Source organism: Eulemur rufifrons, chromosome 7 (assembly GCF_041146395.1).
Source record: "Eulemur rufifrons isolate Redbay chromosome 7, OSU_ERuf_1, whole genome shotgun sequence".
NCBI lineage: Eukaryota > Metazoa > Chordata > Mammalia > Primates > Lemuridae > Eulemur > Eulemur rufifrons.
Genome location: NC_090989.1, coordinates 9,114,219 through 9,137,953, shown reverse-complemented (window position 1 = coordinate 9,137,953; position 23,735 = coordinate 9,114,219). Strand labels below are relative to the sequence as shown.

At 43.3% G+C, this 23,735-nt stretch overlaps 2 protein-coding genes across 6 annotated transcripts in view; one reads left to right on the top strand and one right to left on the bottom strand.

The window, feature by feature from the left end:
- The window catches only part of SETD4 (SET domain containing 4), a 124,958-nt gene that overhangs the window by 8,527 nt on the left and 92,696 nt on the right, over nucleotides 1-23,735 (bottom strand). For 4 of the 5 annotated variants that reach the window (XM_069474966.1, XM_069474962.1, XM_069474964.1 and 1 more), the window contains 5 exons: nucleotides 10,613-10,718; nucleotides 9,550-9,645; nucleotides 5,396-5,433; nucleotides 3,236-3,324; nucleotides 1,292-1,721 (listed from right to left, as the gene is read on the bottom strand). In XM_069474966.1, coding sequence (XP_069331067.1) covers nucleotides 1,292-1,721; nucleotides 3,236-3,324; nucleotides 5,396-5,433; nucleotides 9,550-9,645; nucleotides 10,613-10,685 — 726 coding nt within the window. In that variant the 5' untranslated portion in view covers nucleotides 10,686-10,718. The remainder of the gene's footprint in view (nucleotides 1-1,291; nucleotides 1,722-3,235; nucleotides 3,325-5,395; nucleotides 5,434-9,549; nucleotides 9,646-10,612; nucleotides 10,719-23,735) is intronic. The other variant, XM_069474963.1, reaches the window with a different exon arrangement.
- LOC138386094 (carbonyl reductase [NADPH] 1-like) lies at nucleotides 19,307-22,414 on the top strand. The gene is made up of 3 exons (XM_069472306.1): nucleotides 19,307-19,653; nucleotides 20,243-20,350; nucleotides 21,918-22,414. The coding sequence occupies exons 1-3, from the start codon at nucleotides 19,365-19,367 to the stop codon at nucleotides 22,352-22,354; spliced, it is 834 nt and encodes a 277-aa protein (XP_069328407.1). The 5' UTR covers nucleotides 19,307-19,364; the 3' UTR covers nucleotides 22,355-22,414.

The window sequence follows — 23,735 nt, the reverse complement described above, 5'->3', positions numbered from 1 at the left end:
TGTGGGAGGAGGACATGGCGGTGCCAACCAGCTTCATCTGTAAAGATCTGGACAGTAAATATTTTAGGCTCTGCCAGCCCGGTGTGGTCTCTGTTGTAAGTTGTTGTATTTTTACAAACCTTTAAAACTGTAAAAACCATTCTTAGCTCAGGGATCTCGGGCCACACGCCCACAGGATGTAGTCTGTGGTCTCCTACGGCAGACTGTAAGATCACTGGTTTACACATCAATGCTCCCAAAGCCCGAATAAAAATAAATTTAAAAAAACATATCCCTGATATTATTTCATCAACATCAACCACTTATCGATGAAAAATACTCATCTAACCTCAGGCTCCTTTGCTCCAGACTGTTAAAAATACATCTTTCTACAAAAACTAATAAGCAGACAGGCCAGGCAATTGTCCCAGGCATAGCAGGACCTGCCTAAGCTCTCCTCTCCCTGGAACGTGGGCTTACAAGACTTCTTCACTCTTCTCACAGTGGCATGTCATGTGAAGGGGACAGCCATGACCCAGATCCCAGCCATGTGCCTCCACAGCTCACCCCAAATGGTTCCAGGTGAGCTGACAGATGGACTCCCCTCTGCCCTCCAAGCCAGGCCTCCCCCACAGCGTGCCCTGCAAACACACACTTCCTACATGAGCCAGGTGGGAAGGGCTGGGAAGAGGAGATCTGTGACCCTCTCCCACATCAGGATCCTTCTGTGACTCCCAGACTCCTTTCCCCACAAACATCCATCCACTCAGTAAACATTTACTCAACACCTGCTATGCGCCCAGCCCTGCCATGTGCACTGGGGTAACAAAGAGGAACAAGACAAAGTCCTCATTCTCAAAGATTTCAGAGCTCAGTGGAGGAAGAAGCAAGTTAATCAGTGAGCAAAGCAAAGATAAATGCTCTGGCAGCTATGCCACCAAGTACAAAAGGGACAGGACAGGAAAGGAAAGCAAGCTAGACCGCAGTCCCAGTCTGGAAGGAGGGAGGAGGGAGGAAGGGAGGAAGACTCCACATCGGAAGTCGCTGGTAGTGACAGCACAGGAGAGGGAGCACGAGCCTCTGCAGGCCTGGAAAGCAGAGTAGAGAAACAGGGCAAAGGAAAAGCACTGTAGGAGGGACAAGAGGTCAGGAAGAAACCAGGAGCACACCTGACAGCAGGTGGCCTTAACAGGTTTACCTGAAGCAGCTACACCTTTCCCTAGGGTTTTGCCCACCATCCAAAGTTACAGGTTCTACATGTTGGAATCCTTCCTATCAAAACAGAACATGTGCTCCCTTGTCAGCTTCTCACCTGCACATGTGAGCTGTGATTCAGCAGATCCAGGTACGGAGCGAGCGCACAGGTGTCCGGCTCTGCAGAAAGGCATTCCTGCCGCCTGGGCCTCAGGTACACAGCCCTGGTGTTGACGGTGCACCAAGCCCACAGGAGGGCGTTGTAGCTGAAGATGCTGTCGACAGCCTCCCCAAACAGAGGCTGCAGGGAAGAGAAAAAGTCCCTGGAGGAAGCAAAGAACTCCTGCACGCGGACTCTCTGCTCTTCAGCCTTTGCTTTTAAAGGTTCGGGAAGAAGATTCACCACTTCCGGTTCTAAACAAACAGGGCAGGTGTAGGCCTTGGGTAAAATATCCAGGTACGGCTTCCAGGGAGACTGGTCCCCAGCATGCTTTTCTGAAACTAAAAAGGTGCACAGAGCCAGCAGAGGAGACGGAGGAGGCTTCCACCTTTTAAAATTAAAAGCCAGTTTAAAGGAATTACTAAGTGGTTTGTTCTGCCACCAGAGGGAGTGTGCTCATACTGTCAACACGCTCTAAGTTTACCTAATGGACCCAACAGACTTCTTTCCTTCCTTAAGGACTTTCCTGTCCGCAGCACACTCCCAATACAAGTGCTCTGAACAAGCCAAGTTTATGTGTCAGAAAAACTGACTCACTAACCCATGTTCCAGGTTTGTTTGCAAGAGATTCCTATCTGCAGAAAACCTCTTTGCTTCAAACTTAGTTTTAAAGCTTTTGTCATAGTCCCTTTGTTTCACCTGAATAAGGATATAAAATATGGTAGGGAGAAAACACTGGTAGAAACAACCCAGAACTACATCATAGAATATAGTAACCACAGGTACATAGAGCTATTTAACTGTACATTTTAAGATTTAGAATTAAATAACATTTAAAATTCAATTCCTCAGTCAGACAAACCACATTTCAAGTGCTCAACAGCCACTTGTGGCTAGTGGCTACCACATTGGACAACACAGCGTAAAACATCGCTGTCATGGCTGAAAGTTCTACTGCATGGCACTAACCTAGACCAAAAACTGAATATGCTCATTACATAATTTTTGTAGTTCTAAAGCTTTTATTTCTAAAGTTACCTGCTCTATTACAAATTACATAGCATAGCATTTTATTAATTTTTCAAAATTACCAACAAAAAGATCTCATGTTGCATGAAGGTATATAGAAAAAGCTTTCATTAATCCTTCTGAGTCCAGATTCCTATATTGCCATACATTCTACTCAAAATCTCAGAAGGATTCAGAAAATGTTAAGTACTAAGAGCATCCTTGCCGCTGCTCAGACCTATAAAGATGCACTAGCCCTCTTCTGAAAACATGCCAGGGGAATAAAGGTCTAGAACTTACCTTGGGTTAAGAAACAATATAATCTTTCAACCTTCATAATTTAGAAATCCCTTCTGCCGATGATCTCACTCTCTCTCTGTCCTCAGATGTGCCCCAAACAAAGACCCACCATAACATGAGCCAGAAGTTGTTCTCAACTCCCCCTCTTCAACATCAAACTAAAACTAACTCTTTCATAACATCAATAGCTCTTCATAATTAAAGAATTCAAGTAAGTACAATAAGGCAAAAATAAAAGAGACAGTAACATTTGTCAAAACCTACTATGATAGAGAACAGGCTACTATGAGTCAAGGCACTCAGCTGTGACTTATATATATTATCCCATTTAATCTTTATTTTCCAGTAAGTGATACAGATCAGGATTCATACCCACATCCCAGGCAGCCTATTAAAAACCTCAAACATGCAGTTTAAAATGAATTAAGAACAAACTTCCTAGAACAGGGTAAACCTTTCAAATCATTTCAGGTATTTATTAGCTATAAAAAGGGGCTGGGTCCTAATGAACTATATGCCTTAGATGACATATTTCCCAATGACAGACACTTTCAAGAACCACAGTACCAGGTAAGCATGCATGTGGTCACTTACTTAATAATGTACGCCCCTAAGTAGCTTTGAATCACCGTGTCCGTGGTAAGCAGGCAGCTCTCGGGCAACGAAATAATCATCTGTCCCTCCTTGCCAAAAAGAAAGTAAAGTTTAGGACACTCATGCTTTGGGAAGGACCAGTGAATATGAATCATGCAAAGTCCTCGATCCCACAATCATTTACCAAGAACCCACTGTCATCCAACCACAAGCCACCAGTGAGCCGACCAACGGACTCGCTTCCAACTCCCTGAGTCTGCAGATACAGACAAGGCTGCTCCAATGCCAGGTACCACAAGCCCAGCAAGAATTAAAGGTTAATTATGTGACTGACATCCACCATCAGCCAACCTCTCACCAGAAAAAAAATGTGAAAACACTTTGACAACTCAAATCATATTGTTCCTTTATTTTCTTTGTCAGAAAATCGTGCTAACAACTGGAAACAGGCAGAAACCATCCCAGATCTACCCAGTGAAATCCAAGTGACCGGCAATGGCCTGCTCTCTACATAGCCTGTGCCAACTAGATAAGGAAAGGGCAGCCTGCCCAGCACAACCAGGATCTAATTGTACCATTTTCAAAAATATAATTTTCAGCTTCTCCCACTGAGCTAGAACCACAGAAAGAATAATCAAAATGTAAAGTGATAAACACCGGAAAGAAAGAAAGCACTAAGAAGCCAGATGTAAGATCCTGCTTTTATTTTTAACTGGCCATCTTCATTGGTTAAAAATCCTCAGCCAGAAACCTTCGTGATCAATTTCTGGTTTCCTCATCTGTAACACAAGATTAAGCTGGGTGATCACTACTGGTCCTTACCGTTCCAGCATCCTATGACTTTCTGATTTAAAAAAAAAAAACTGGGCTATATTTCTTTATCATCAAAATGTAACCTGTACACTTAAGATCTGTGAATTTCACTATACATAAAATATGTCTCAATTCTCAAAAATTTTAATAAAAAAGCCACACTTGAATGTACATGTGAAGTGACTGCCAATTATCATTCCATGATCTAAACAAAACTACCTGTAGTTCCTGCTGTATACATGAGAGATACATTTCTCCTCCCCAAATTCCTCTCCAGAATAAAGTCATCACATTTTTCTCAAACAATAAAAATAAAATATTGCACAATAATATGAATGTACTTAACACTGCTGAACTCAATACTTAAAAATGGTTAAGATGGTAGATTTTATGTTACATGTATATTTTACCACAATTAAAAATTTTAAAATAAAGGAAGGAATTAATTTCTAGCTTTACCAAAAATTGTGCATTAGGAAAAAAACACAAAAATTATACATTAGATATCCTTTAAAATAGCACAAAAAGAATTAAAAGGGACCCTGGAGATCATCTATGTCATTTACCTACTCACTTTATAGGTGAGGAAACAGAAGCCAAGAGGACGAGAAGTCGCTCTGGGTCCCACAGTCATTGAAGGCAACCCTGGGACAGGTTCCGAGGGCACCTCCCACACTTGCTTGGGTTCTACTTGCCACACTATGCACAGCTTCTCTCAGAGGACAGCAGCTCCCCTGGCACACTTAAAATATGATGTGATTTCTAAAATTTGCTGTGGCAGAGACTACTGGTTGCCTACCCCAACATGCCTCCTCCCCGCTCCTCACTAACAGAATCCTATTTGGAGGGCACAGTGCCAGGAAAAGGCCAGCACGTCTCCCCTCCCTTGCAGCTGGCTGGGGCCATGGACCCGATTGCTGGCTAAGGAGATGGGGACTGGAATTAAAGGGAGAAGGCCTACCCTTCCTCACCCCCTCTCCCTCCCCTGCTGGTGCTCCAAGGGCCACAGCCCAGTCTGCGGGTGTGGGCTCCCGTAAGGCCATGACAGAGCTGGAAGCAGTCGGGGCCTCTGAGGCCAGGGGACTGCCCCACCAGCCCAGGTCTGCCTACTCCAGGTTTGTTTATATGATGGCAAAATAAACTTGCATGCAGCTTAAGCACTGCAACTTTGGCCTTGTCTCTTATATGCAGCAAACTTTATTCTAGCTGACGGAACTATATTCAGACATATCCATTAGGTAAGTAAGAAATGCCTGAATGTTTCCAATATTTTTAATTAACTTGAATTGAACCATATAAAGCAGTGGAATTTACTTTCGGTTTCAAGAATAAAAGAGAAGTTCTCACCTGCAGGGATGTTTTGCTCATCAGCCCCCTTCCTGTACCTAGGAAAGCAGAGATGGAAAAAGGGTAAATTCTACAATTCCTTCAAGGTCCTAGAGATACCACTGTGGTTTTTGTTTTTGTTTTTGTTTTTCTCTTAATCTTGTACTACGTTGAGCATTTTATTACTAATTACAAAAAAAAAAAAAAAAAAGCCTACCAATGTTATGTGTCAGCCCCAACATAGTTTATTCCTGGATTATCTACAGCAGCAACGTAAGCCAGCACCATCCACCACACACAGCACCGAGGCTTCTATACATGCGGAATTTAAGGAACACGGACTATTCTATTTCCTCTCCAGACAATCATCAAAGATTTACAAGTCTGTTTCTGCCTTTTTCCCCAAACTTATGCCCAGATCATCTTCCCAAATTCTAAGTTTCAAAGAAGCCCTACTCACAGATCGCTTCAACATTCATCTGATACTAATACCACTCTTCCTTTAAGAGACATTTCCCTAGGCAGGGTCTTAATTCGATTTACCCTCACCCTAAAAAAGGCTCACGTGTTTCCTGCCACTCCCCAAGCGGAGGGGTGAGGCAGGGAGAGAAGAAAGCAAAACGCCCCTCAGAAGGGTCCAGGTGAGGCCGGGAGGCAGAGAGGACGTGCTACGCCCCATTTCTGCAGGCAGAAACCACAGCCCCACACCTGAAAGATCCACGCCACCACCTACCTGCCCAAGCCCACCTCCCTCCCCCTCTGTGCAAGACCTGCGCAGGGCAGGGACCTGGGCAGCGAGGACGCAGAAGGCCGGGCAGGGCCAGCCAGGCAGCCGGAACCGCTTCGCCCACCTGCGAGACTGACACCCCTACTCTTTACGCCCATGGCCGCCACCTCAAGATGCCATTTTGAATAAAAAGTGTGAATGACTTCAAAATAACACAGAGCTGAAGCTGGGTTTCTCTCAGTCTTTGATTCCCACAGGAAACCAAGAGGTCAGGAAACATTCTGGAAAATGTCCTGACCTCATGTGGGTTTAAAATAATTGAAGGGCAAAGTCAGCTTCAGAGGTGAGACCTAAAGACCACCATAGACTTCACACAGATCTGCTGCTGGGCCTCTTTCAGGAGCCTTCAAGCTGGACCCTACCCTCTCCCCGCTGGAGCCCACCAGCTGACAGTGGGGGCCCCGTTCCTAATGCCCACCCAACCTACAAGCTGGACCCTCAGGCCACTTACACCCCCTACCAGACTCAGCTCGCTCCAGTAATGACCTTGAGACCCCTTTGATTGATTGGCCAGTAAAGCCCACTGAGGTCCCACAAAGCCTGCAGACTACGTCCTCCCCCTCCGGCAACCCATTAGATGGGCTCTCCTCCACCGGGTGAGCTCAGCTGGGTAGATCCAGGGCCAGCTGCTCCCTGTCTCTGGCTGGCTCGCAATCACCACAGTAACTTCACCAGCTACACTGTTAATACCCCACCAACTTCCAGAAGTTTCTCTCTCCATGCCCAAGGCTCTGCTCCTGGAACAAAGTCAGACAGACACTAAAAGGATGCTCAGATGACAGTTTTTCTAGCAGGCATAGGTATTATAGGACCATAAGAGGCCTATATTAATGTCTCCAAATTCATAGTTCTTGACCTTTTTTCCCTTAGCTGGAAGGGAATATAACTAAGCAAAGGCAGTCCCTATAGGACTACTGGGAAGCTCCTGGTTCGTGGTGGGAATTCCTGCCTCAAGTCATCAATCAGTTTTCTGGCAAGTTGGATTTGATGAGTCCTAATTCATCTCCCCATCCAGGGGCATGATGTCTGCTCATACACATAGTTCTAGTCTTAAGAACTTATTTTATTTATTTTGCATATCCCATTGTGAAGTTAATCATCTTTGTAGACCAAAATCCCTCCTAGAATCAATTATTAATGGGAAGACTTTTTTCTATGTGGTCATCCTTCAAAAGACCTATGTGTTAATCTAAGTGGAAATTTCTCTCCAAACATATATATGAACAGAAATTGGCATATGGAATAAATCTGGAAGACACTTTGCCTGTATTTCTACAATATATAGTGTTCAATATCAAAAACATATTATAGTAATCTGCATTTACTATCATTTTTTTGCTGAATGTACTAGGCAAGGGAGAAGTGGCCATTAAGAGCTGATAAAAGGCTTATTAACAACATGTCAAAGCCTTCAAGCTTCTGTGATCACAAATCCACCTGGGAGGCCCAAACCTGGCTAGAGCTCTTGGTGGTGAACGAGACACTGGGGTCAGTTCTCAAGGCATAAATTAGCTGAGAGCCTAAAGACAGAATCCTGCTTGCAACTTAGACTTCCCTTGCCCCTCTACAAACTAAGATTAATGCCCCAGAATTTTGTACATTTTGACTGAATCCCAAAAATGTTCCCTCCTATCATACACTAACAGCTAAAGCACTTACAGAAAGTACCCTGTACCCAGAACTGTAAGCCGTGGGTTCAGATTACTGCCAAACCATTTTGCTTTAGCACCTCCATGGCCCTGAATCTGAGATTGGGACCAAGGAATGTTGTTCTCACTTTTAAAATTAGGAGCTCTTTACTGCTCCAAACTGTAGACAGATTACTTATTTTCAGGCATTCCATCTAAACCATTTGCCAAATCCTGCTTGATGATTTTAAATCTATTCTTCTTAGGGCAAGGTGACACCCAAGAAGCAGGCAGGCCTTAGGCACAGCAAGTCTGCTCCTGACACTATTTTCTCTTGATTAAGTAAGGAACTCCATATGGTATCATCTAAGAGTGTGGCTTGTACTGGACCATCTTTGACACACAAAAACAGAAAGTTAAACGTTCTGCTAGAGGCTGACAATTATGGTTCACAATCATAAACTAGGAGAGGCCCTAACAGAAATGGCTCAAATCAAGCATTTTAGCCCAAAGTCATCATGTGCGACTGACTCATGGGGAACAACTTTGCACACATCACCTCACTTGGCCAGGGGCACACCCGGGGAAATCATCTATTCTGGGGGCTATACAAGGAAGTTAATTTACTTAAAGGTAAATTACCTAATGGGTAGTTGAGTGATAATTTTAATGACCAAGAGGAGCATTCAGTAGCATCTGCTTTAAATTTTCTGGAAGGTAAAATGTCTGCAGCCTGCCCGGTGATGTAGAACTTCAGGACCCAAACTGCGTAACTGTCTCTGCACTACAGCAGGCCCCAAATCCTTTTGAAGAGCACTTCTGTCCTCCCTGTGAAGTAGAGTGGCCTTGTACGCAGGCACATACCCACAGCAAGCTGCCCAACTTCCATAAAAGAATGTTCCAGAAGAAAATGTTATCCAACCTCCAAAATAAGCTCTTCAAATTCCAGAACAAAATGTTAATCTACCTCAGCTCAGGAGACTGTTGAAGCCTACAGCTCTACAATTAACTGGCCACACAGAGGGCCCCTCCTCCAATACTTGGGGAGCACAGCCACAAACAGCTAAGGAGACAATATTTACTGAAGCCTCCCTAAGGATTCTTCTCCACGGGCCACATCACCAGAGATCAATCACCTCGCTGGTTGGCTGGAACCTCCCTCTCCCTTAGAAAACTAGCATTTTTATTCACTGAAGCCATGGGATCATCGCATTAGCCTGCAAGGTTGGAAAAACTTCATGAAACCACCATGGGGATGTTGTTGAGCAAAGCAGTCACCACATTACACAAGTGTCTTTCCTATGAGGACCCAGCGAAGGCACTTCCCTCAGGTCTAAGTTCCAGGAATACCTGCATTTCTCCTGAGTGAACAACTCAGTTTTGTTTACAGAACGCTGAGACTCAGGTCATCAATTGTACGAGCTGCCGGAAAGATGAATTAAGTTTGCAGCTCACCTCTGACAAGTGCATAAGATTTTATAACCATGACTTCTATGTGTTATTCTTCATCGTATTTTTCTATTCTCATTCTTTTTTAATTTCTAATTTTATTTCATGATCTTGTCATTTCTTTCCACAAGCCACTTTCATTTATTTTCAGAAGGTGAAGTATAAGCAAACTGTATAGCTCTGAGACGGGAAGCCCAACACACAGCAATAGATGTGTTCCCGGAGAACACAGCCCACCTGCAAGAATCACCCCTGCTTTCCACACGGCTCTCATATGAGAAAGGTCAAGAGAGCCGAATGCCAGATCTTACCTGGAAAACAAGCAGGCGTTAAGTTTGTATCTTCAAACTTCCTGTCTTTCAGCCACTTCTTTAGCTCTATAAATTCATACTTGTAGCTCTCACTCACTAATCAGATGAGAAGAGAACAAATGGTGAGAATAAATCACTGTATAATCAGATCACCATTTTAAAAAAAAATTTCCGATGAAGTGTATCAGACAGACTTATGCAATGATAAGTATCTGTGTATCTAAACATATCCAAACATAGAAAAGATACAGTAATAATATGGTATTATAATCTTACGGGATCACTGTTGTATATGTGGTCCATCAACCAAAACATCATTATGCAGCACATGACTATATTAATTCAAGGCAATCCTAATCAAAACTCAAGCAGGCTTTTTTATAGGAGTTAACAAGCTAATTCTAAAATTCATATGGAAATGCAAAAGACCTAGAATAGCCAAAATATCTTTGAAATGCTGATTTTAAAACATAAAGCTAGAATAATCAAATTAGTGTGATGTTGTCATCAAGATAGGCAAAGAGGTCATTGGAACAGGATAGAAAATCAAAAGAGAGACCCACATATGTATGAATGACTGATTTTTGACTAAGTGCAAAGGCAATTCAGTGGAGAAAAGATAGCATTTTCAATAAATCATGCTTGAACAATTGGATCTTGATAAGCAAAAAAAAAAAAGTACCCATATCTTGTATCATGTCCAGTTACATTTATGTAGGGTTTTCTAGGTGGCTGCCAAGCACTTTCACATCCAGTATCTCATTTAGACTGGTTTACCCTGAATTTGAAGTGATAAATTTATATACAAATATCGATATCCTACAGATAGCTAAAGCTCAAGACCAGAAAAAGAAACCTCGCAGTTATCCCCAAAGAAGACAGTTGAAGCAATGAGTTAAATGTATTTATATTCCCAACAGGATTTAAAAGAATATAATTTCACCATTAAAAAGATTGTTCTTTAAGAAATATTCTCTTTGAGAAAATGTATGTGTATGGACACACACTAATCAACAAAGAATTTCTTTTTTCATCACTGGTACTAAAAGAAACAAAACTGTACCTCCTCTTGATTCAGAACTTCTGAAGAGTTTTCGTCTTCTGATCCGGCTTGTTCTCCCTCTTCTCTTACGCATACTCAAACTGTAGTTTCTGTATAGGTACCCAATCTAAAATCAAAAGCATTTCTTTGCTTTACTTTCCAGTTGTACGATAATCACTGTTCCTTGTACCTTTAAAATATACAAATGTATATTTTGATAAATCATTTTTCTAAAGTATTTTTGTACAAGAAAGGTTTATACTGTGACCTAAGCATGATCCCTGCACTAATGGAATGTCCATTATATTGTTCCCTCTAAAACAGTTTTATCTTAAGGGCCCACTGAATACTGATTAATCATGGAAATCCTCATGATTAATTTCATAAACATGTGCTTTGGTCACTTACACAACTCAATCCTAATCAATATTTACTAAAGCACCAATGTAAATTAACTATACTTAGAATAAACAGTAGCCAGAATGCCCCCATCAGCTATGAAGTCTTAGAGGAAAAAAAAAAAAAAACAACACCTTTCAGTGTGAAGTAAACAGTGGTTTGTTCTTAGACACCAGGATCCTGAAATAAATACAGTCTACTGTAATTAAATAGGTGTTTGCAAATGATGAGGGAGAGAATGAAAGCTAAAAACCAGACAAATCTAACAGATGATGATCATTAGACCTAAAATGGCTACTAGAGTTTCTACATGCTGCTTCCTTGCAAGCATAAAAAATGAAATCCATTAAACACACCAGCTTGAGCATTATACAAGCAATGGAGTGGAGCCATTAATAGGAATAATAGGAATTAATGCAGCCATTAATAGGAAGATATGTGCTAAGATGTAAAAATATACAAGACATATTAAGTGAAAAAAATAAAGTTGCAGAACATTATAAATTAAATGATCCCTTTTGGGTTTGCTTTTAAGCACATTATATATGTTTATAAACCAAGAGGATTTAAGGAAGGATATTCAAAAACATGCCAGGGCAATGGAATACTACTGAGCCATAAAAAAGAATGAAATGTCATCATTCGCAGCAGCACTGGATGGAACTGGAGGTCAATCAATATGCTAAGTGAAATAAGCCAGGCACAGAAGGACAAATACCACATGTTCTCCCTCTTACATGGATGCTAAAAAAGTTGATCTCATATAGGTAGAGAATAGACTACCAGAGGGTGAAAAGGTGGTTGGATGGGGGGAGATAAAGAGAGTGGATTGATGGGTGCAAACATACAGTTAGAAGGAATAAGTTCTAATGTTCCACAGCAAAGTAGGGTGATTATAGTTAATGTATTGTATATTTCAAAAATAGCTGGAAGAGAGGACTTGAAATGTTCCCAACACATAGAAATGATAAATATTCAAGGTGACGGACGGCCCAACACCTTGACTTGATCATTACAGTCTATGCTTACAGTAACAAATTATCATACATACTCCCATAAATATGTTCAAATACTGGCATCAATTTTAAAAAGTGCTAGGGAGGGGGCTTTTACTACTACTTTTGTATCCCCCTACACTGTGACTTATATATGTATGAATACATAAGTGACATAATATGAATATTAAATGAATACATGGGCATTTTAACAATGTAACTAGTTTTAAAATCTCCTAAAAAACACCAGGGCAGAAATGAGTAACAGACAAAAACTCCAGGTAGTATGAATGCCCCACTTCAACAGTGGAAGGTTCATTGCTTGATCTGCTGAAAGCTGGCGAGTCTGGTTCCAGAGCCCAGCGCGGTGTCCCCTCCCGGCACCCAGCACTCTGTCCACACAGAGCCGGGAAGCCCCCACCCAGACCCCCGGCCCCGCGCGGGAGCTTCCCACCAGCGCCCTGGTGATTACCACGTGGAAACCAGATGACAGCCACAGTTACGGGCACCATCCTTGCTCCCACAGTCCTCAAACTCTACACGCGAGGCCACACTATCGTACCGACACACACCGCTCCCGCAGCCACAATGCAGCCAGGAAGGCGTCAGACCCCGGGCCTTGGGCTATTTCGCCTCTCCCAGGACGCCTGAGCAATATTCGCTAACTGGACGATTTCCAAACTATGGGAAGTTACTGTAGTGCACAGGATAATGCCAGACCTGGTGGAGGTTTGCGAGACGAACTCAGTTCTTTTTATACCGATGAATAAAAAACTATGCAAATCTACGGCACAACTCTGCTCCCGTTACCGGGGCAACGGAGGCCCCGACCCGGAAGTACTCCGGACTCACCTCGCCTCCGGCGCCCCTTCCAAGATGGAGGCGGCAGAAGGGCCCAAGGCTCGTAGAAATCCGAGACGCTGCCCCAGACGAACGCAAGTTTAAGAAGTGGGCCGAAGCTGCAGAGGGAGAGGCTGAGCGCCGTCAGGCCCACCTCGAGTCCTTAAGCAACGCAAGTCCTCAGTCACCTGGGCGAGCCTCCGCTATTTCTGCCGCGGGCCGCTTCCTCCCAGCACGCACATGCGCGGACTTACCACCGACGCCAAATCCGACTGAAGGCGAGGTCTTCCCAACCCTCCACCCCTACGTCAGCCACCCTGGTCCAGGGCCAATAAAACCCAGTGGCCCGCGGGCAGGCTACCTGCGCTCTAAAGAGCCGGCATCTGGAATCTTTCCTTGGGAAGTTGGTAAAAGTAAGACCAACCACCAAGGGCGCCCGACCCTGGGCGGTCCCCCTCCCCCACCAAGCTGACTTTACCCTGTCTTGCCCCTCTGCTAGACCATCTCCGCCCTATTTCACCGTTTCTGGCCTGGCCCAGGACCCGCCTTATAAAAAAAATTCTAACTAATTCATGTAAATACGTGTTCCGGGAGAGGAAGCTCAATTTCTGTCCCTCCCCCCCGCCCCCCGGCCACACACACACCTTAATTATGGGCTAGTGACTTGATTCCCAAGACTACAGTATGGAGGAGGAGTGGGAAGTAACTTTACAGTGGAGAAACCTGGTATGTGCTATCTTGGCTGAGTGGTCAAGGGTAACATCAGAAATAAACATGATGATACCATGTTCCTGTGGTATTCCTACCAAAACCCAGAACCCCAGTTTTTCCATTAAAAAAAAAAAAAAAACAGGCAAACCCCAAAACACCTGACCAGTACACCTACCAGTACATTTTCTGTCAATGAAAAACAAGCACAGTTGTCTCTTGGTATACGCAAGGGATTAGTTCCAGGGCAACACCCCCCCCCCAATACTAAAATCTATGGATGCTCAAGTCCCTTATATAAAATGGTGTCAACCTAAGTAGCAGAGAGGCTCTCTAAAAATATTTATTTGGGAGTAGCATTGCAATGGAAATACAGGTGCCATAGTCAACTATGTGTGTGTTCAGGGAGGTTGAGGAAAGGGGAAGTTTCTAAAGGCAAAACAGTGAGGATTACAGAAATTGCTTGGAATCAATCATCCTTGGCTACACAGATCAATAACCAGGATAATGCCAGTCCAAGGTTGAGCAGAGAGTTGCTGGACAGCTAGTGCTGCAGAAGTGTTTTCTGTGGCCTTTGTGCAAGGTTGTGGTTTTTGCAGTCTTACCTGATCCTTCTTGTTATCAAGTATATATGAATGAGAACCCTCCATTCATGGCCTTCCCTGGCTCTTTTTGTCAGGGTTATAACACAAATAACTTCATTTTGGTTCTGATAACTTTCACAGTGGTATAGTATTTTCATATAATATATGCACATACTTTAAATCATCTCTAGTTTATTTACAATAACCAGTACAATGTAAATGGCTGTTGTATAGTTTTTCTTATTTGTATTTGTTTATTGTTATTTTTTATTTTGTTTTTCTGAATATTTGCAATTCTTGGTCAGTTGAATCCCCACATGCAGAACCCAAAGATGTGGAGGGCCAAGTGTAAACACTTACAAGGTGCCCTAAACCAGAGGAAACTAGAGTCATGACACCTAAAGGTAATATAGTATTCTGGAGGGGATCCCCGAATAGAAAAAGATCTTTGGGGAAAAACTAGTGGAATTTGAATAAAGTGTGAAGCTTAGTTAATAAGAGTGTTCCAGTGTTGGTTTTTAGTTGAGACGATGTACCATAGTAGAAAGATGTTAATAATAGGAGAATCTGGCCTGGCGCGGTGGCTCACGCCTGTAATCCTAGCACTCTGGGAGGCCAAGGCGGGAGGATCATTTGAGCTCAGGAGTTCAAGACCAGCCTGAGCAAGAGCGAGACCCCTGTCTCTACTAAAAATAGAAAGAAATTAGCCAGACAACTAAAAATATATATAAAAAACATTAGCCGGGCATGGTGGCACATGCCTATAGTCCCAGCTATTCGGGAGGCTGAGGCATAAGTATTGCTTGAGCTCAGGAGTTTGAGGTTGCTGTGAGCTAGGCTGACGCCACGGCATTCAAGCGCAGGCAACAGAGTGAGACTCTGTCCCCCCAAAAATAATAGTAATAGTAATAGGAGAATCTGGGTGAGAGGTATACAGGAATTCTCTGTAGTGGATTTGTAACTTTTCAGTAAATCCAACTATTCTTAAATTAAAAGGTTATTTTAAAAAAAAAAGTGGAGGGTGCTGGACATAGATGGTTATAGATTGAGAATTGTTAAAGATAAACTTGGGCACTTTAAAATTTTAAAGGTTTATTTGAGCAGACAGATTCATGAATAAGGCAGCTCCACACCATAAGTGCTTCAGGTCTCCTCCAAAGGGGCATAAAAAGAATTTTATAGTGTGAATGCAGAAGTAAAGCAAAGAAATTCTTGCTTGGTTAAAGTTAGAACAATTGCCATATTTGAACTATTCCTAGGAGAAGTTCAAGACAAGACAAGTAACACACAGTTAACCACCTGTGATAGGCTGAGCTTCAACTTCATTTTCTTTTAAATTCTGAGCTAGGTTTTGCTTTGCTTATGTGGGAACCCACAGCATTACAGTTACCTCCTCCTAATGGCCTCCTATTTGTTTTAACATAGCCATGATTCAGTGATGTCATCAAAGATTAATACTCTTTCTAACTTTCCACCTTACCATCCTTAAGGGTTTGGCTGTTTACCTTTTTGTTTGTTTCTTCATAACCTCAAGACAATTGTTGCTGCTCCAGGCATCACATTCTCCTACAACTGCATTCAAGATAGAAAGAAAAGGGGCGGAGGAAATGGGGACTTTCCTTTTATGAAGGAGGAAAGTACTGCATACTCCCATTTTCTACGTGAGAATTGACAAAGATTCTCTCCTTTACCAGCGAATTCTAGCCAGACTCCTCTGAGCAAAAGCTTGTGCCATAAAAACTACAGACTCTCAGCAGAAATGATTTCATCCACCCCTGCTCCCCCCACATTAAAAGACTTAAACACTAACATAGTTTCTAACAGCTCAAGGCCACATCCCTAGGATGATCCTACCCCCCCTTAAAGGACCTTCCTCAGAATGTTCAAGGCTGCCAAAAAAATTGTTTGTTCTAGCCAACATCTGATAATAGGGCCCTGACCACCCTTTCCTAAAGCATTTACTAAAAAGAGCTTACAGTTGTGAATTCTTTCTCTGTCCCTGTGGGATCTACATGTATCTCTCACAATTGAGCAGTGTAATACTCAGGACCTGAAAGCCATTCCTCTGAAATGGAATCAGCAGAAATGTTAGGGCCTCTGCCTTGCAGTCTTTATAGTGGGAAGATAGAATCCTAACTTGCTGGCTGCCAGCTAACGGACTGATCAGCATCCACACTGACCAACCCTGCTGTCAGTTTTCATTTCCCTCACTCTGCTCAACCCCCACTGTTCCCCTTCCGGAACTTTCATTCTAACTTTAAAATGCACTGTCAACCTTGTACAAACGAAAGTTGAGTTTCCTTCATGCTGGACCCTCTTCCTATTGCACTAGCACATTATTGATTGACATCTGTCCTTTCCACTTCAGTGCCCGGCTTAATCTTCGACAGAATTAATTAGTTTGCTTGAGTTTCATAAGTACTAAGCAGCTGAACCACAGTTAATTCCAGCACTCAAAGGCCGTGGTCTGCTTTAGGAAGGCTTATTGAATATCCTAAACAAGCTCAAATGGAAGAAAAGCAAGTGTCAAGTAGAGTTCTGTGAGGGTAGATAATTATGGGCAAGGAAAGACCCTGAGAGCTTAATAATTCATAATTTGACAATATTGTATTCCAAAATCTTTTAATAGATACCATGGAACCATGTACTTTGGGAAAAATAAAATAATTGCCTTAAACCAGGGGGTAGTAAAAATGTGAATTTATTCTACAAGTCAATAGATACGATAAAATCCTTTATCTGTATAGCAACCAGTATAGTCTCAGACCTTTGACTGTCACAACTAAGGCATGCCTTCCAACTTGGCCGTCAGCAGTCATGACAGATACAGGACCTCCATCCTCACTCTTTTATTTCTCAAATTGTTCAGAATGCAGACAAGGTGCTATGTGTGGGGCACCAGTCAAACACACCACCAGAATCAAGATCCGAACGTCACAGACAAAAAAAATGCAAAACATCCATGTACAGCCTAATTCAAAGGCTTTAAATTATCACGCTTTTCAAAAACAAATTTTCAAAAAGTTGTCCATGGCAAAACCTGTCAGTCTTTCCATGATGATTTTGCCCCTGTTCTTATGCTTATAAAGTCCTTTAACTCTACACAAAATATAAATTTTACTTATTATCTCATAGTTTATGGTATCAGTTATAGGTCACTTTTTTCTCTCTCTTTAGAAATTTTTTAGTGTACATTCTAAGGTTTTTGTTTTTCCAATCATCCTGCCCTTTCCCCAATACCTATTTTGAATAATTATTTCCCCTATTATTGTCACCTTTATTATATAAATTTTTACTAACACATCATATTTGTATTATTGTATTTTCTGGACACCTGTCAATTCTTGTGTTAGTACCAGTACTAAAAGTATAAACAAATCAGACTGAAAATCAGGCCTTTTGAAACTGCAGGAACCTCACCGTGTCCAAAGTTGCCTGCACGCCATGTGCTATCACTGAGTGGCTCTTGTACTGAATACAATACATCACACTTCCTTCTAACCCTGGCTCAGGCCAGCTACAGACCTTTGACTGTCACAACTAAGAAAATAGTGATGTGGAGAGAGGCCAACCAATGACAGACCAAACACATTGGGATAAGAAAGAAAATCCAAAATGGAGCTCTTAATTTATCCTGAGTGCAAAAAAAAATAATAATAATAATGTATATACTGTGTGACTCCATCTATGTAACATTTTTGAAACAACAAACATTTCCACACTTATCTGTAGAAATGGTGAACAGAGCAGTGGTTGACAGGAGATAGAGTTGGGTTGAGGAGCAAGAGAGAGGTATATGTAGTGATGAAAGAGCAACAGGAGGGATCCTTCAGTTGATGGAAATGTTCTCTTGACTGTAATGATGGAAACACAAACCATTATGTGATAAAATTATATAGAACAAATACACATACACACAAACAAGTACAAATAAAACTGGGGAAATTTGAAGATGATTGGTGGATTGTATTCTTGTCAATATCCTTCTTGTGATACTGTACTGTCCTTTTGCAAATGTTCCTGTTCAGAGAAACAGGATAAAGTCTATGGAATCTCTGTACCATTTCTTACAATTGCATGCAAATGAACAATTTTATCTCAATAAAAATTTCACTTAAAAATTAGCAAGGGTTTTTCCCTGATTACCAACTTTTTTTAAGTCACTGATTGGAAACTTATCTTGAAATTACACCGTAATTAGAAACAATATAAAGCAGCACTGTCCATAAGCACTTTCTCCAGTGCTGGCAGTATCCTCTATCCAAGCCCAATACAGTGACAGCTAACACATGTAAACGTTGAGCATCTTAAATGTTGCTAGTGCAACTAGTGAATTCAATTTTTAATTGCATTGTGATTAATTTAAATTTGCATATAAATGACCACTTGAGACCAATGCCAACCTCTGGGACACCACAGAAATGAAACTTGACTTTATAGCCCTCTATTCCCTTGTTCTAAGTACTAAGGTAGAAAACTCATTTCCCACCACTGAACTAATTTATAGACTGAGGCTGGATCTATTTCTTCATTTTTAAAAAGGGGATAAGTAGGTGCATCCTGACGTGTTATTTCAAGTGTAAAATGGGCTGTGAAGCTCCCTGACACCTGTGCACTGCAAGACCCTGACAAAGGTAAGTTGATGGCCCCACAAGGGTCCAGAGAGGTAACCCTGTGATGACTTAGTAAATGTTTCCTACATTATTGGAAAACCTAGCCAAGGATAAGCCAGAAGCTTTGCTTTCATATACTAATGGGGGAAATCAACCTGTCATTTTCTTCCAGATTCTTCCACAACAATACTTCCAAACACTTCAGTTCCAACCATGTATTTTTTAGACCACCAGAAAAAAAGTCCATACGCAAGCCCCATTTCTTCAAGCACAACAGTGAGGGTTGAATAGTTGCAGGAACACGAAGAAAAACCATTAGAGAACCAGAGAAGCAGGGATAAGGAGTTCACACCTAAACACGTGATCAATAGGAATGGTTCTTCACTGCCAGGCGGGCCGCCAACAACACCAGCAAGCCTCAGTCCTCAGCTGGCGGTTTTGCAAAGCCAAGCAACATAGCGCTACTCCTCAGGAGGTATCTCAGGAGCCCCGCCCAACCAGAGGCGGGTTTTGCGCCTGCGTGTGCGCCCCCGACACCCTCCAGGCTTGCGCAGGCGCGCGCAGGGTCTACGCAGCTTCAGGGCTTTGGCCTGAACCCTTCTCCACGCAGGTACCCCGCGAGCCCCGCTCAGCCATGTCGTCCTGCAGCCGCGTGGCGCTGGTGACCGGCGCCAACAAGGGCATCGGCTTCGCCATCGCCCGTGACCTGTGCCGCCAGTTCTCGGGGGACGTGGTGCTCACGGCGCGGGACGCGGCGCGGGGCCAGGCGGCAGTGCAGCAGCTGCAGGCTGAGGGCCTGAGCCCGCGCTTCCACCAGCTGGACATCGACGACCTGCAGAGCATCCGCGCCCTGCGCGACTTCCTGCGCAGGGAGTATGGGGGCCTGGACGTGCTGGTCAACAACGCGGGCATCGCCTTCAAGGGTAAGGAATTGGCCTGCTTTGAGAGGAGGTGGCCTCCCAGAGAGCCTCCTGCTAAGGCGGGTGAGCCTATCAGAGAAGCCCTGCGGTTCCCCCTCTTGCCTGGAGGTTCCTGAACAGGCTCCCAGGAGCAGAAGGGGGACGGGGAGCTGCCCAGAGAGCCAGACTTCTCAGGGAGGGGGAGGGTCTTCCAGCCAAAGGGATCTTGGTGTTTCCCTGGCTGGGACTACTGGGGATCTTTTCCAGGTTTTCTAAAGTATTTTGAGATCAGACCTTAGGGAAGTTGGATGAAGTTTTAACTGATTTTCAAATAAAAAAGAAATTGCAAAAAATGGATATACTGAGATCCGGTACAGGCACCCTGTCACCCACCTTACCCCCGTGGTACCGTCTTTGGAAAGTACTGTGTTGGAACGTTATCAAAGCAGGAAATTTGACATCGGCACAATGCTGTAACTAGATGGAGACTTTAGACTCGTCAGCAGAATTCACGGGCACTACTGTGTGTGTGTGTGTGTGTGTGTGTGTCATTGTATGGCATGTCACCCCATGGCTACTGTCCTTTAACTCTGTTCTCTTTCTCTCCTAAAAGTTGCTGATACCACACCCTTCCATATTCAAGCAGAAGTGACCCTGAAAACAAACTTTTTTGGTACCCGAGATGTCTGCACAGAGTTACTCCCTCTAATAAAACCTCAAGGTGAGTCTGATGCCCGGGGATCCAGCCCCTGCGGACTCCCCATGCTGCAGGTGCACCTGCCTCCTTGCTCTGTCTCCACCCTGCCAGGCACAGTTTTGCCTCAAGACTTTGTCCTCACTTCTCCCGTGGCTCTCAGTGCTCACAATCCCTCGGGTCTTTGCTCACCTGCCCCTTTCTTATCCTTCAGGTCTTAGCCCAGTGTCTCCTCAGAGAGGCTGTTTATTTGCTCTGTGCCCCTCACACGTTGCAGTGCAGTAGGATTTCTTCCTGCGTCCTTTCTCTGCTCCATCAGACTGATCTTATTCAGGCTGGAGGAGCCTTCAATACCACCCATCCAGCAGGCCCTGCTAAAATGTGTCACCTGCCTAGAACACTCCCAGAGATGCTCCCACCCCCAATCTGTAATAAAACAGACATTTCCAGAGGGAGCTCATCCTTCTCCCTAAATCTTCTTGGACACTGACCCCACTGTTCACCCACCAAGATCCTGCAAGTCACCATGTCCTGCCCCCATATCATCACTGACCAGGGCCTAGCAGTTGTGCCCACAGAGTTTATCCTGAATCCACTTCATGCCAGCTCTACAACAGGCCCTCAGCTGTCATCCTGGACAACTGCAGACCCTTCTAGGGACCCTCCTTTCTTGGGTCTGTTCCATTCCCAACATCCAACATGCTGTGCATGTGGTCAGTCCACTCCCCCAAATCCTTCAAGTAATGGCATAGAAGATGAACCCACCCCTTCAATACCTAGCGATTAAAACAAGCAGCCACTTTTTAAAAATTTAAATACATTTAGGGTGTACAAGTGATTTTTTTGTTGCATGCTTCAATTGCATAGTGGAAATGTCTAGGTTTTTAATATACTGCTAACCTTAATAGTGTACACTGTACCCAGTAGGGACTTTTTCATCCAGTAGCCTCCCACACTCCCAGTTCTGAGACTCCAGTTTCCATTAAGTCACTCTGCATGACTATGCATACCCACTGCTTAACTCCCACTTATAAGTGGGAACATGTGGTATTTGGTTCTTTGTTCCTGCATTGCTTCACTTAGAATAATGGCCTGCAATTCCATCCATGTTGCTCAATAAGACATTATGTCATTTTTTGGGTGACAGAGTAGTATTTGAAGGTGTATATATACACAATATTTTGTTTATCTAGTCTTTGGTTGGTGGGCACTTAGGTTGGTTCACTATCTTTACAATTGTGAATTCAAGTAGCCACTTCTGGAAATATTAAAATGTGTGGCCTAGAGTTGAATACTTTCATGAACTCTCCACTCCTAACCTCTTTCTTCAACCTATCATCTGGAAAGTTGCATTACTTCTAACTAGGACCTCAAACCACAGCTCTTTGAAATGTCACCTGACTGCTCAGCCAAAATTTATCGCCAGGAGTGGAGTTTATCATGCAACTGCCACACCTTCCATGCATAGTCCTCCTAGAATTCATACTGGCAATTGCCTTTCAAATGAAAATTTCCTGCTCCAAAATCCCAGCATATTTGGCAATCACTGTTCTTGGGGACACCTTTGTACATAATGATTTGTGGTGTATTTTAGGCAGAGTGGTGAATGTGTCTAGCACGGTGAGTCTCAGCGCCCTTAAAAGGTGTAGCCCAGAGCTGCAGCAGAAGTTCCGCAGTGAGACCATCACGGAGGAGGAGCTGGTGGGGCTCATGAACAAGTTTGTGGAAGATACCAAGAAGGGAGTGCACCAGAAAGAGGGCTGGCCCAACACCGCATATGGAGTTTCAAAGATTGGCGTCACGGTCCTGTCAAGAATCCAGGCCAGGAACCTGAGTGAGCAGAGGAAAGGAGACAAAATCCTCCTGAATCCCTGCTGCCCAGGCTGGGTTAGAACCGACATGGCGGGACCCAATGCCACCAAAAGTCCAGAAGAAGGAGCAGAGACCCCTGTGTACTTGGCCCTTTTGCCCCCGGATGCTGAGGGGCCTCATGGACAGTTCATATCAGAAAAAAAAGTTGAGCAGTGGTAAGCTGGACTCAAAAGTCCATCCATGTGCCTCGTTTTGTACCCAGTCCTGACTCAAAGGACATTTACAATGCCAAAAATACTCATATCCACAAAAAAAAGAAACCATAATATCTCTACCAAGTACTCACTAATATACTACTAACGGAGTAGGCTACTCATTCAGTTAACTACTAAGTCTATGAAGTCTTTTGTGATTTCCTTTGTGATGCAGGGAGGGGAAAATGTGTAATTGCTTAAAATAATGAATGAATGTCAATAGATGAATAAATGGTTGAAGTGCTCAAATCTGCCAGTGGGTTCCAAGAAAGCAGACAATATGTAAACTATGAGCACAGCTGGACTTGTCCCTTGGGCTTTAGGAAGATGTGGAGAGACCACAGAGGGAAAGACAGCTGACTTGGTCTCTTTAAAGAGCCAAAGTCATTCTGGAAAACCAACCAATTGCAGTGTGTGAAACCTAAGTGGGGGCTTATATGAAACACCGGGGCATAAAAGAGAGACAAGAGCATTGTTAAATCTCTTCAATGTAAATATGTTATGTAGCAGTGAAGTGTCATGAGGTCAACAACATTAACATATAATGTTAACATGTGATGTAAAATATATACAGAGAGATGAACAGAGATTTGTGAAATATAACAGTTTTCACTGTTGTTGAGACTTGAAGGATGTATGGGTATCTATTTTACTGTTCTTTCAACTTTTCTGTTTGTTCAAAGCTTTCAAAACTTGAGGGAGAAGTTCCAAGCTCTGCCACCTTAGCTCATGAACTCGGGCAACATCACTGCATCGTACTGTGCCTCAGTTTCCTCCACTGTCAAATGGGGATAATAGAGGACTGTGTATACTGAGGTAAAGTGTTTAAAACGGTGCCTGCTGTCGTTAGTTCCTGTAAGCGGGCCTGACACTGTCCCCTGTGGCAATGAGGAACACGTGTTCACCACCCAACACCCAGCTGGGCTCCAGTGGGCATCAGTAAGTGCCCACGCCTTTCTCTCCCTCCCACAGAATCACTTCGTGTTGCACAAGACCCCTGCCCTCACAATTCCTCACTCTTCCCATGATTTTCAGGCTTAGAGAAATGAAACCTGATCGCCCATTAAAGCAAGGATGGAGCCCTTATTTTAAAACCGAGATTTACTGTACAAGTTTAGCCCTTCAGTAGAGCAGTTCAGGTCCCCCTAGTTACTGTGTTTATGTAAACAGACACCAGAACGACAATGTCTGGTCAAGATTGTGGTATCTCAAGTGCTAGTTTGGAAATGTATACTTGCATTGCAAAGATATTTTTCCTTTAGTACCTTTAAAATAACACCTAACTTTAAGACATTTAAAGAAAGCACAATTCCAAATTCAAGGACCTGGTTACCTCTGGGGTGGGG

Excerpts from the sequence above, each read along its gene's own strand:
- LOC138386094 (XM_069472306.1), top strand. The coding sequence starts at position 19,365 with ATGTCGTCCTGCAGCCGCGTGGCGCTGGTGACCGGCGCCAACAAGGGC. Across the intron at positions 19,654-20,242 it reads CGCGGGCATCGCCTTCAAGG|TTGCTGATACCACACCCTTC; the intron begins GTAAGGAATTGG and ends CTCTCCTAAAAG. Across the intron at positions 20,351-21,917 it reads CCCTCTAATAAAACCTCAAG|GCAGAGTGGTGAATGTGTCT; the intron begins GTGAGTCTGATG and ends GGTGTATTTTAG.